This window comes from Mesoplodon mirus, assembly GCF_964341445.2.
Source record: "Mesoplodon mirus genome assembly, chromosome: 10".
In the NCBI taxonomy this organism is placed as follows: Eukaryota; Metazoa; Chordata; class Mammalia; order Artiodactyla; family Ziphiidae; genus Mesoplodon; species Mesoplodon mirus.
The window spans coordinates 69,161,886-69,175,489 of record NC_138986.1 but is presented as its reverse complement, the minus strand read 5'-3'; the positions used below and the strand labels follow the sequence as shown (position 1 = coordinate 69,175,489).

Genomic DNA, 13,604 nt, shown 5'->3' with positions numbered 1-13,604 from the left:
ACAGTTGCAGTGTAATAGGGTCTTTCAAATATAATGGGATATCAAGACTCCTGAGAGGGAGAGCACATTGCTGAGCATAGTGCCTGGTATAAAGTAGGTGCTGATTGAATAAAAGAAGGCAGCCCTCTAACCCACTCGTTAGACTCTCAAATAGTGATGGCCAAACAAAGCTGGAGAGGGAGAGTGTTCCTAGTAACAGAAAAAGGATGAAAGGTAGTATAAAGAAAAAACTGGTTTCTCCTCTATTCACTACTCACTGAATACTTCCTGATGACCAAGCGTGTGGAGATTTTTTCCACACCAGGCAATCCTCTGATTCTCCGGACCCCAGCTGGGTGTCCTACAATTTAACTCAATTCTGACTCTGTTCACCTAGAGATAGCATACAATCCGTAGGTTAAGGGCTCAGTCTTACAAGACTGCCCTCCTCCCCCAACATCAGCTACCAGTCTTGAGTCCAGGATGTCACCTGTGCTTCTGACCAACTGGCTATAAATCAGAGGTTTCCACAACTTTCTGGTCAGATTTGATTAACTTACTAGAGTGGCTCACAGAACTCAGGAAGACAGTTTACCAGCTAGATTACTGGTTTATTTTAAAAGGATTCAACTCAGGAAAAGCCAGATGGTAGAGATGCACAGGGCAAGGTATGGGGGAGAGAGTGAGCTACTTTCCCCCACCTCTACTTGTTCACAAACCCAGAAGCTCCCTGAACCGAGTTCTTCATGGGTTTTTATGGAGGCTTCTTTGGCCGTTGGTAATAGATTCAGCCTCCATCCTCTCTCTCCTCCTTGGAGGGAGGGGAGGGGGACTGAAAGTTTCAACCCTCTGATCACAGGTTGGTTCCCCTGACAGCCAGCCCCCAGCCTGTGGTTATCTAGGGGCTTTCAGAAATCATCTCATTAATAAACTCCAGTGTGATCGAAAGGGCCTTATTATGAATAACCAAAAAACACTCATTTCACCTATTTTCAAAAGCTGGGAACAAAAGATGCCCCTATAGCTATTATTACTTAGGAAATTACAAAGGTTTTAGGAGCCATGTGGGAACTTGGGGGGAAGACCAAAATATATATTTCTTAGCAGTATATTACAATATCACAAGTTGTATCAAGACATGAGAGAATGGTGTAGTTGGGGAACTACAGTTCACATTGCCTGGAGTGTAGGCTGTTGGGAAAAGATAAAAGATGAGGCTAAACCAGATGAGGCATAGGTCAGATTGTGAGGGCCCTTTTGTATTCATTCCATGCTAAGAAGTTTATATTTAATTCTGAAAGACATGAGTAATAACCATTTAAGAATTTTAAAGCAGGGTAAGCCATAATGCTATGGGTGGATAGGGAAGGGCTGAATGGCATGTTAGTGGGGAAGGAATATCAGCATGTAAGCCTTGGGTAGCTTTGGGTCAAGGATACTAGGCAGCCAGAGGAAAGGAATAGAAAAGGGGGATACCAAAGACAAAACCTTGCATTTTTTCAGAAGATTGCCTGCTGCTGTGCCAGTGCTAGAGAGGAGGATGAGTCTATATTCCTTCTCTGAATGGATCTCACTTATTAGGTTTCTGCTCCTGTGACTCATAAATTCAAGCTGGTGCTATCAGTACTTTTATTAACTGATATTATTAAGTAGGTTTTTATGGGCTAATTACTTGTTTGATCACATTGTACTTATGGGAAATTGAATTCAAACAACTCTTAAAAGAACAGTTGTTACATAACCAGTTTATGATCTGAATATTACCTATAAACTTAATTTTCAATCAGACACACACAAAGATGAGAACTCAGAAGAATAAAAATTTTGACATTGTTTTGTTAGCCTTATTTCTTAAGGTTTCAAATGTATTTATAACATTAAGATGGCCAGTTAGCATCTCAGCCTCTTTCACTCACTTTCCTTTTGGCCCACAAATCTAAGCTTCTGTTTTAGTAAAATATTTTATTTCCTTCTTAACCTGTAAAAATACAGATCCTCTCAGCTTTTTTGGACTTTTTTTTGACTTCCTTGCCCTTTGATCTTATGTCACACATATTTCATTCCCATGAATGTGGCCACATCTTGTGACTGGCTTATTTTTCATATATTTGTTGTCTTTTAGCCTTGTAAAACCCATTTTTATCTCTTCATTACATGTATCTTTCAAATGAGTCTTACCTTTATTACTGCTATATTATAATAATATTTCAAGATGCTAATTCAAAAGGAAAAAAGTTTATCGTGTCTCCTGCTACTCCTAATTCTTAAGATGGTCCAGGAACTTCCCTGGTGGTCCAGTGGTTAAGACTTCGCTTTCTAGTGCAGGGGCCATGGGTTTGATCCCTGGTCAGGGAGCTAAGATCCCACATGCCTCGCAGCCAAAAAACCAAAACACAAAACAGAAGAAATATTGTAACAAATTCAATAAAGACTTTAAAAATGGTCCACATCAAAAATAATCTTTAAAAAAAAAAAAAAAAGATGGTCCAGCCATGAGGTAGGTGATTTGGCATTCAAATTTATGATAGAACTAGAATTCCCAATATTAAGGAACAAATAACTTTATTCTCGTAAATGTGAAAATCTCCTTTCATTACTAATGAGTTAGGAATTATGGGGGCATTCTCAGTTTTGTAATTGGACTAAAGGTTTTGTTTCAGAAGGATTGTAAATATAAACTTAGGAAATGAAATTTGTGGTAAAGTTAATGACATTTATTGATCACTTAATGTGTGCCAGACATACTAAACTATACCAACTACTTTAGATACACGATATCTATTAATGCTCACAGCAGTTTCATGAAGTTTGTGTTGTTTTCATCCCTATTTTATATTGTGATATAAAAGGTCAGAGAAGTTAAATAATGTCCAAGTTTGCCTAGCCATTAGATGATTTTATACTCATGTCTTAACTTAGCTCCCAACGTTTATGCTTTTTCTGCTATTCTCTACAGTTCATTACACACACACACACACACACACACACACAGCTGCAATGCTTTGGAAGGGGTATGTGCATATATTGGCTATTGCAAAATTTGAGAAAAGTAAACCTCACCTTTAAAATTACTAAATTCACGAATCTGTTGATGAGTGTAAATTAAGATAACATTTCTTACTTGCTTTTTCACAGACTGAAGGGGCTGGACTTGCCACTTGTATAGAACTATGTGTAAAAGCTCTTCGCCTGGAATCTACAGAAAATACTGAAGTGAAAATATCTATTTGCAAAACCATTTCGTGCTTGTTGCCTGATGATCTGGAAGTTAAACGTGCTTGTCAACTGAGTGAATTTCTTATTGAGCCTACAGTAGATGCATATTATGCTGTGGAAATGTTGTATAACCAACCAGACCAGAAATATGATGAAGAGAATCTTCCAATACCAAATTCTCTACGCTGTGAGCTCTTACTTGTATTGAAAACTCAGTGGCCCTTTGATCCAGAATTCTGGGATTGGAAAACCTTAAAACGACAATGTCTTGCATTAATGGGAGAAGAAGCATCCATTGTGTCTTCAATAGATGAACTAAATGACAGTGAGGTTTATGAGAAGGTAGCAGACTATCAGGAAGAGAGTAAAGAAACTTCCATGAATGGTGGAATTGGTGCTAATTCTGGCCTTCTTAGAGACATTTGTGATGAAAAGCAGAAAAAGAGAGAGATAAAACAATTAAGAGAGAGGGGATTTATATCTGCTAGGTTCAGGAACTGGCAAGCCTACATGCAGTATTGTGTGCTGTGTGACAAAGAATTCCTTGGTCATCGAATAGTACGACATGCTCAAAAACATTACAAAGATGGGATTTACAGTTGCCCCATATGTGCAAAGAACTTTAATTCTAAAGAAACTTTTGTCCCTCATGTCACATTGCATGTTAAACAATCTAGTAAAGAGAGACTAGCAGCTATGAAACCATTAAGGAGGTTGGGAAGGCCTCCTAAGATCGCAACTACCAACGAGAATCAGAAGACTAATGCTGTGGCCAAGCAGGAACAGCGGCCTATCAAGAAGAATAGTCTCTATTCAACAGACTTCATAGTGTTTAATGATAATGATGGTTCAGATGATGAAACTGATGACAAAGACAAATCTTATGAGCCAGAAGTGATCCCAGTCCAGAAACCAGTACCTGTTAATGAATTCAATTGCCCTGTAACTTTTTGTAAAAAGGGCTTTAAGTACTTTAAAAATTTAATTGCTCATGTAAAGGGACATAAGGATAATGAAGATGCCAAGCGCTTTCTTGAAATGCAAAGCAAAAAAGTTATTTGCCAGTACTGTAGACGGCATTTTGTAAGTGTTACTCATCTCAATGATCACTTACAAATGCACTGTGGCAGTAAGCCATATATCTGTATACAAATGAAATGTAAGGCCGGTTTTAATAGTTACGCAGAGCTCTTAACCCACCGAAAGGAACATCAAGTCTTTAGAGCAAAGTGCATGTTTCCTAAATGTGGCAGAATTTTTTCAGAAGCTTATTTGCTATATGATCATGAAGCACAACATTATAATACCTATACTTGTAAGTTCACAGGTTGTGGTAAAGTTTATCGTTCTCAGAGTGAACTAGAAAAGCATCTGGATGATCACAGTACTCCTGAAAAAGTGCTGCCTCCTGAAGACCAGCTTAATTCCTCTGGAGATTCTGTTCAGCCTTTCAGAGTGAATCAGAGCACAGAAGGGAACACGGAGAAAGAAGGATCTGTGCTTCCTTCAGAAAATAACATTGAAAACACCTTCCCAGCAGATAGACGTGATGCTTGGGATAAAAGCAAAGCAGAATCGCCTGTGACCAGACAAGACCCGATTTCTGCCTCAGAGCCCAGGCAAGCTGATGGACCACTGCCAGCTGGTTTGGAAAGCCCTGCCCCTGCTCCTCTGCTTCAGGCCAGTGCGGTCGCTGTGTCCATCAAGGTATCCCTTAACCAGGGGGTCGAGGGTAACTTTGGAAAGCAAGAAAACTCAGCTGTGCAAGGCACTGGTGAATCACTGGTCACCACCGTACATACACCAGTGGAAGATTCTTGTAATGATCTGTGTCATACAGGTTTCCAAGAGAGAAAAGAACAGGATTGTTTCAATGAAGCCCAGATTACTCAGAATTCTTTAGTAGATTCGGAAGCCCTCAAAATAGATGACCTTACTCCACAAAACTTAGAAAGACAAGTGAACAACCTGATGACCTTTTCTGTGCAAAATCAGGCAGGATTTCAAAACAATTTACCAACGGCCAAGTTTGCATGTGGAGGTAATGTTAAAACATCGTCCAGTCTTTATGATTTATCTCTGAAGACATTAGAAAGTATCACATTTGTTCCACCACAGCCCAACCTCAGTAATTCTTTAGGAACTCCATCAGTGCCTCCAAAAGCACCAGTTCAGAAATTCAGTTGCCAGGTTGAGGGGTGTACTCGAACCTATAACTCTTCACAGAGTATTGGGAAACACATGAAGACAGCACACCCCGACCAGTATGCAGCATTCAAAATGCAACGCAAAAGCAAAAGGGGTCAGAAAGCTAACAACTTAAATACACCAAATAATGGAAAGTTTGTTTATTTTTTGCCATCACAGGTGAGCAGCTCTAATAATGCATTTTTTACACCACAGACCAAAGCCAGTGGGAATCCTGCTTGTTCTAATCAGTTGCAGCACGTCTCACCTTCCATTTTCCCAGCTCATTTAGCGAATGTGTCAGCTCCACTGTTGCCCTCAGTGGAAAGTGTCATAAATCCAAATATACCTTCTCAGGATAAAAATGAACAAGGTGGTGGTATGTTATGTTCCCAAATGGAAAATTTATCTAGTACTACCTTGCCAGCACAAATGGAAGATCTAACCAAAACAGTTTTGCCTTTGAATATCGACAGCGGCTCAGATCCTTTCCTTCCGTTACCTGCAGAAAGTAGTTCAATGTCTCTCTTCCCTTCACCAGCAGATAGTGGGACTAATTCTGTTTTTTCCCAGCTGGAAAATAATACAAATCATTTTTCCTCACAGATTGAAGGGAACACTAATTCCTCTTTTCTAAAGGGAGGTAATGGTGAGAATGCAGTTTTTCCATCACAAGTCAATGTTGGAAATGACTTCAGTGGGACCAGTGCCCAACAGTCTGCACTGGAAAAAGTGAAAAAAGACCGTGGGCAGGGCCCAAATGGGAAGGAAAGAAAACCCAAGCACAACAAAAGGGCTAAGTGGCCGGCAATTATCAGAGACGGGAAATTTATCTGCAGCAGGTGTTACAGGGCTTTCACTAACCCCAGATCTCTGGGTGGACACTTGTCTAAGCGATCTTACTGTAAACCACTGGATGGGGCAGAAATTGCTCAAGAACTTCTGCAGAGTAACGGGCAGCCTTCTCTTCTTGCCAGCATGATTCTCTCCACAAATGCAGTAAACTCACAGCAGCCGCAGCAGTCTACCTTCAGTCCAGGAGCATGTTTTAAAGATCCATCATTCCTGCAACTTCTTGCTGCTGAAAATCGCTCCTCAGCATTTTTACCAAATACATTTCCTCGGAGTGGTGTGACTAACTTTAATACAAGTGTTAGTCAAGAGGGAAGCGAAATTATTAAACAGGCTTTGGAAACTGCCGGCATTCCCAGTACATTTGAGGGTGCCGATGTGCTCTCTCATGTCCCCCCAGGTTGTGTCTCAGACCCAGCACCAGTAAATGCAACAGTGATGCCAAATCCACCTGTGCCACCCCTGCTGCAGACTGTATGCCACGCAAACCCCCTGCTGACAGACCAGAATAGGACAACAAACTCCAAAACTTCCTCCATTGAGGAATGCAACAGTTTGCCTGTTTTTCCAGCAAATGACTTACTACTGAAGACTGTTGAAAATGGTCTGTGTTCTAGTTCATTCCCTAATTCTAGTGGGCCATCACAAAATTTTATCAGTAACAGTTCACGAGTTTCCGTTATAAGTGGTCCTCAGAACACAAGGTCTAGTCATTTAAATAAAAAGGGAAACAGTGCTTCTAAGAGAAGAAAGAAAGTTGCTCCTCCACTAATTGCCCCTAATGCTCCCCAAAACTTGGTAACAAGTGACTTAACGGCAATGGGACTTATAGCAAAGAGGATTGAGATACCAACTACTAACCTTCATTCAACTGTAATTCCCAATTGTGAACCTCAGGGTTTGGTGGAAAATCTAACACAGAAATTAAATAATGTTGACAATCAGTTGTTTATAACTGATGTGAAAGAAAACTTTAAAACCAGTCTTGAGTCCCATACAGTGTTAGCTCCCTTAACATTAAAAACTGAAAATGGTGATTCCCAAATGATGGCTTTGAATTCATGCACACCTTCAATAAATTCTGATTTGCAGATTTCTGAAGACAATGTTATACAAAACTTTGAAAAGACTCTTGAAATTATTAAAAGTGCTATGAATTCTCAAATACTTGAGGTAAAAAGTGGATCTCAGGGTATTGGTGAAATATCACAGAATGCTCAAATAAATTATAACATTCAGCTTCCTTCAGTAAACACTGTACAAAATAAATTATCCGATTCTTCTCAGTTTTCCTCCTTCATAGGTGTCATGCCAACAAAAAGTAACATTCCTCAGTCTGAAATATTACATAAGGAGGATCAAGTACAGGAGATTTTAGAAGGCTTACAGAAATTAAAATTAGAAAACGACCTGTCCTCTCCAGCACCCCAGTGTGTACTGATAAATACATCAGTGACACTGACTCCCACTCCTGTTAAATCAATTCCAAATGTCACACTTGTTCAGCCAGTTTCTGAAATGATAAGCAACATTCAGTTTAATGACAGAGTTAATAAACCCTTTGTGTGTCAAAACCAAGGCTGTAATTACAGTGCTATGACAAAAGATGCACTGTTTAAGCACTACGGTAAAATTCATCAGTACACTCCAGAGATGATTCTTGAAATTAAGAAGAATCAGTTGAAATTTGCTCCATTTAAATGTGTAGTACCTACATGTACAAAGACATTTACAAGAAATTCGAATCTCCGGGCACACTGTCAGTTGGTACATCATTTTACAACAGAAGAAATGGTAAAGTTAAAAATAAAAAGGCCTTATGGAAGAAAATCTCAGAGTGAAAATTCGTCAGCCCCACGAATTACACAAGTAAAAAGGCAGCTAGCTATGACGGGGGAAAATAAAAGGGAATTCCAGCCTGCTTTAGAATTGGGAGCAATGAAAGAAAATACCCTCAGTAATATAGCAGTGATCCCAGAAAAACAACTTCTAGAAAAAAAAAGTCCTGAAAAAACAGAAAGTTCTTCACAATTGATTACAGTTCCTTCAGAACAATGTAATACAAATTCTCTCACAAATGTACAAACCAAAGGACGGAAAGTTAGGAGACATAAAAAAGAAAAGGAGGAGAGAAAACGCAAGAAGCCAGTTTCTCAATCTCTTGAGTTTCCCACAAGATACAGTCCCTACAGACCTTACCGATGTGTTCATCAGGGTTGCTTTGCTGCCTTTACAATACAGCAAAACTTAATTCTCCATTACCAGGCTGTACACAAATCAGATCTACCTGCATTTTCTGCAGAGGTTGAAGAGGAAAGCGAAGCTGGTAAAGACAGTGAAGAAATTGAAACTAAACAAACTGTGAAAGAATTTCGATGTCAGGTGAGTGACTGCTCTCGAATTTTCCAAGCAATTACTGGCCTAATACAACACTACATGAAACTTCACGAGATGTCTCCTGAGGAAATTGAAAGTATGACTGCTTCGGTGGATGTTGGGAAATTTCCATGTGATCAGTCAGAGTGTAAATCTTCATTTACCACATATTTGAACTATGTTGTTCATCTTGAGGCAGATCATGGAATTGGGGCAAGGGGAAGTAAAACTGAAGAAGATGGCATATACAAGTGTGATTGTGAAGGCTGTGACCGAATATATGCGACCCGGTCTAATCTCCTCCGACACATTTTTAATAAGCATAATGACAAACATAAAGCTCATCTGATTCGGCCAAGAAGATTAACACCTGGTCAGGAAAATATATCAAGCAAGGCAAACCAAGAAAAGACAAAGTCTAAACATCGGGGGACAAAATACAGATCTGGAAGGGAAGGAACCAAAATGCCTAAGACCAAACGAAAGAAAAAAAATAATTTAGAAAACAAGACTGCAAAAATTGTGCAGATTGAAGAAAATAAGCCTTATTCTCTGAAACGTGGAAAGCATGTATATTCTATAAAGGCTAGAAATGATGCCTTATCTGAGTGTACAAGCAGATTTGTCACCCAGTATCCATGTATGATAAAGGGGTGTACATCAGTCGTTACAAGCGAAAGCAATATAATTAGACATTATAAATGCCATAAATTATCTAAGGCATTTACATCACAACACCGCAATCTTCTCATTGTCTTCAGACGGTGTTGCAACTCACAATTAAAGGAAACTTCTGAGCAAGAAGTTGAAAAGAGTGATGTGAAAGATTCTGACACAGGTATATCAGAGAGCACTGATAACTCAAGAACAACTGTAGTTCCACAGAAGGAAGTTGAAAAAAATGAAAAAGATGAAGTGGATGAGCTAACAGAATTATTTATTACCAAATTAATAAATGAAGACAACACAAGTGTGGAGACCCAAGCTCAGACCTCTTCAAATGTTAGTAAAGATTTTCAGGAAGATAACCCCTGCCAGTCAGAAAAACAAAAAGCAAGTAATTTAAAGAGAGTTAATAAAGAAAAAAATGTCTCCCAAAATAAAAAGAGGAAAGTTGAAAAAGCCGAACCAACACTGGCAGTTGAGTTAAGTAGTATGCACAAGGAAGAAGAAACCGCTGTTGCAATACAAACCACTGAGGAGCATCCTGCATCTTTTGACTGGAGCTCATTTAAACCAATGGGATTCGAAGTATCATTTCTGAAGTTTCTTGAGGAGTCTGCAGTGAAGCAGAAGAAAAATACTGACAAAGACCATCCAAATAGTGGGAATAAAAAAGGATCCCATTCAAATGCAAGAAAAAATGTTGACAAGACTGCTGTGACTAGTGGAAATCATATATGTTCTTGTAAAGAAAGTGAAACCTTTGTACAGTTTGCCAATCCATCACAGCTTCAGTGCAGTGATAATGTCAAAATTGTTTTAGACAAGACTCTTAAAAATTGCACTGAGCTTGTCTTAAAGCAACTTCAGGAAATGAAACCTACCGTCAGTCTGAAAAAACTTGAAGTGCATTCAAATGATCCAGATGTGTCTGTTACGAAAGAAATCAATATGGGCAAAGCCACGGGGAGAGGGCAGAACTGATAACTCATGTGCTATTAATACATTATTTACAGTTTTATTTTCAATAGGAAGCCATCAAGCATGCTAGAATTGTGTAACTTGTTTTTCTTTTGTTGTTGCTGACATGAATTAACCTGGCCAAAAAAGAAAAAAAGAAAAGGAAAAAAAAATCAACATGACATTTGTCATGTAAAACTTTTTTTTATCCCTATGGGACTTGAGGAACAGAATCAATATTTCAGTTACTGTAAATAGTTGAGCTAAACCTCAAATTTCTATCAGCCCTTTCCATGAACTAAACTGAATTATCTGTGTGATTGATATGTTTCACCGGGTCACTGCTCACGTGTAACAGTACTCTGTAGATACCTTTTTTGTATATATTTATTATTGTAAATCATTTGCTGCCACCAGCAGTGTGTAAGTCTAAACTATTAAATGACACATTTATATTTGGAATTTTAATTTTTAACTAAGTGATCAAGTTTTTAAAACTGTTCTTTTATTGTTTTAAATTAAGAATTTTTTTAACTAAAACTAGAAACTCTGCCATAGTTCATTGATTTTTACATAAAACATTTATTTACAAGACTATCTCAAAAAATTACTTTTCACAGAGTAGGCACATTATATCAACACCTTGCTCTGCTTTGTAAATTTACCCTCCAGGATTTTTTGGGTGGTACTCATGTGAAATTAAAGCAGATTCTTTAGCAATTTCCTATAGCTGCAGTTTTCTTTTCAGTGCTTCTAATTGGATATAGTTACTATGATTCCATGAAATATAATGGAAATGTGAATAACGAATTTACTACATCAAAGATTTTAAACATTTGGTATTTAAAAAAAAATCCTTTGTGAATGTGATAGAAACTAGTAGTGTGGAGCAGTGTAAATATTTGAGGTGGTGATTTGTGAAGTAGCCCAGTATTGCCTTAAATAAAATCACATTTCATTTCTTGTTTTATACATGTGATCTTATAAAGGTTTTTGGGTTTTATTTGTTTTTTTCCCCCCATTTTCTGAGATTTATAGATTGGTGTATAGCTTTAAACTGTATAAACTTTTGTGGAAAGATTTTTTTAAACATTTTTATAAATCTTAAAATTGGTATCATCAAAGTGAGCCCATCTTGTGTTTATAAAATGCAAGAGTCCTTAAACATTTATAATTACATAGATGAAACACTTTCTATAAGGAAGTTGGATGTTTTGATTTTACTGTTTATAGATGTTAGATTGTACAGATTTGTCTGTATTTTCCCACCATATCTAATGATACTTTTTTCATTAGATTGGTCTTCCAGAGCAGTATTAGTTGTTACAATTGATTATTTTGGTTATTCAGTATATAGTTAGCTCTTATAGATTAGCTTTATTCACCATATTTATACTGTGGATTTACGGCCAGAGATAGAGGTTATTTCAGGAGAGTTTATGACCTTCCTTTGAATTCCAATTAAAATCAGTACTGGAAACAAAAGAAAACATCCTTTCAAATTTACTTTTGTTTCTGTTTGCCATAAATAGTAGCATTGATTTTTGACTTTGTTTGTTATAAACCAGTTACATTCACAGTATTATTAGCCTGAGCTATTGATGATATTGTGATATGAAAATGTGTATATTCCCTGTGCAACATCAGACTTGCAGGAAAAATGAAGCACTTAACGTTAAGTGAAATTGCTGGTACTCTGAATAAATAAGCATGGTCAAGGAGTGAATTATTTTCTTTTGGAAAATATTTTTTTAAGTTTTATTATTAAAGTATTATAGTTTTATTTTTAGGGCCGAATGGGTTATATTGAATAGTTGGTTTCACCTCCTTAAGGTTTATTACCAATATGCATAAAACTTGACACATTAAAATCCCTATCCTTTGGTAAGCCCACTGTTATTTATTAAAATAAAAGTTCTTATGGGTGATTAATACATGTTTTTTTCTAAATTAATAACTTAACTTCGAGTCATTTTAATATTAAATTTTTGTTAACAACTGAATGTTTCCGTACAGTTTTCTTAGAAGCTGACCTAGATCTTAAAGGTAGGCATTTGGCAAACTGCCCTGTATAGTACAGCAGTAAGTAGGTTTATTTCTGATGAATGTAGTGATGAGCCTGTTAAGGGAAAATGCCAGTGTACTGGGGCTTTTCTTTTGCTCATTAGCTTAAGAAAATTAACCACTAGAACTTCTGTAATTGTTCTCCTACATGTCGGGGGGTGGGGGGGCGGGCAGTTTGCCAACACTGAGTTAATTTTTTTATATTCCAGGTACTGTATGCTAAAAGTAATTATGGAATAGTGGGCTTTTTAGCATGGAACAGAAAAATCAAATTATGGTATAAAATAAATAATGAATTTATAGAACAACAGCATGTTGGTAAAATTTGATACAGAATGTAATGCCTAAGTATTAAAAAAGTGTCAAAAAGTATATATTTTTCATGGTATAATTTTCCTCAATCTCTTGTCTTTGAGATACTTTCTTCTTACAGTGTAAATTTGCCTACGTTGTCATCATTTGAAAAATGGATTTTTTTTCCCTCTTCTAAACGCAGAGAATTTGAATCTTACAGGTCAGAACATGTTATTCAGAATACATCATTAAGTGAAATGTAACAGTTTGAGAAATTTTCAGCAATGTTAAATTCAGCATAATTAAATAATTATTTTAAATGGCTGGACAGAGTTTTACAAAGGCAAATTTTGATCATCAGGTAAGCAAACAGTTGCTATAGTTATTAAGATAAAAGTACATGAAAGCTAGAGACATCAAGGAGAGAATGCTCTGTTTTTCAGGGAAAAAGGTAGGTGGTTATAAGTGTTTCTAGAAAGATGGGTCTTGAAAGATCAGTGAGTGGTTGGCGGCTGCTCAGAGGGGAAAGGGGAATTCTAGGCAGGAGGTAGGAAGCGGCACAGTGCGCTTGCAGTATCGCAGGTGGTCTGTGTGGAAAGACAGGGAGTTGGAGAAGCTGAAACTGAGGAGGCTGATGGGCCAGGTCGGGAAGGTTCTTGTTTGCCACATTTAGTCTTTATCATGTTTTGTTTTTCAAGTGGTTACTGAATGCATTTCAGTTGAACCGTTTGATCAGGTACCGATTTTAGAAAGATAATTGGCACTGAATAGAGGATAGGTTGGATAAGTTGGAGGTTAAGAGCAGGGAGACTTGAAATAGTCCGTGCAAAAATTGATGGGCGCCAGAAAAAAGAATGTTACTGGAGTTGAGAAAGAGACTAATGAATGTGATAGGTGTTAGGAAGTGGAGCAGTAAGGCAGTCTTTTTCAAAATGTTTAGTGTAGGGCTTCCCTGGTGGCGCAGTGGTTGAGAGTCCACCTACCGGTGCAGAGGACACGGGTTCGTGCCCCGG

The 13,604-nt window shown here is 37.7% G+C and overlaps 1 protein-coding gene across 3 annotated transcripts in view; it reads left to right on the top strand.

Moving 5' to 3' along the window:
• ZNF292 (zinc finger protein 292) overlaps nt 1-10,957 on the top strand; it is an 87,726-nt gene extending 76,769 nt beyond the window's left edge. For all 3 annotated transcript variants that reach the window (XM_082633558.1, XM_082633559.1, XM_082633560.1), the window contains one exon: nt 3,115-10,957. In XM_082633558.1, coding sequence (XP_082489684.1) covers nt 3,115-10,257 — 7,143 coding nt within the window. In that variant the 3' untranslated portion in view covers nt 10,258-10,957. The remainder of the gene's footprint in view (nt 1-3,114) is intronic.
• The last annotated feature ends 2,647 nt before the right edge of the window (nt 10,958-13,604 follow it).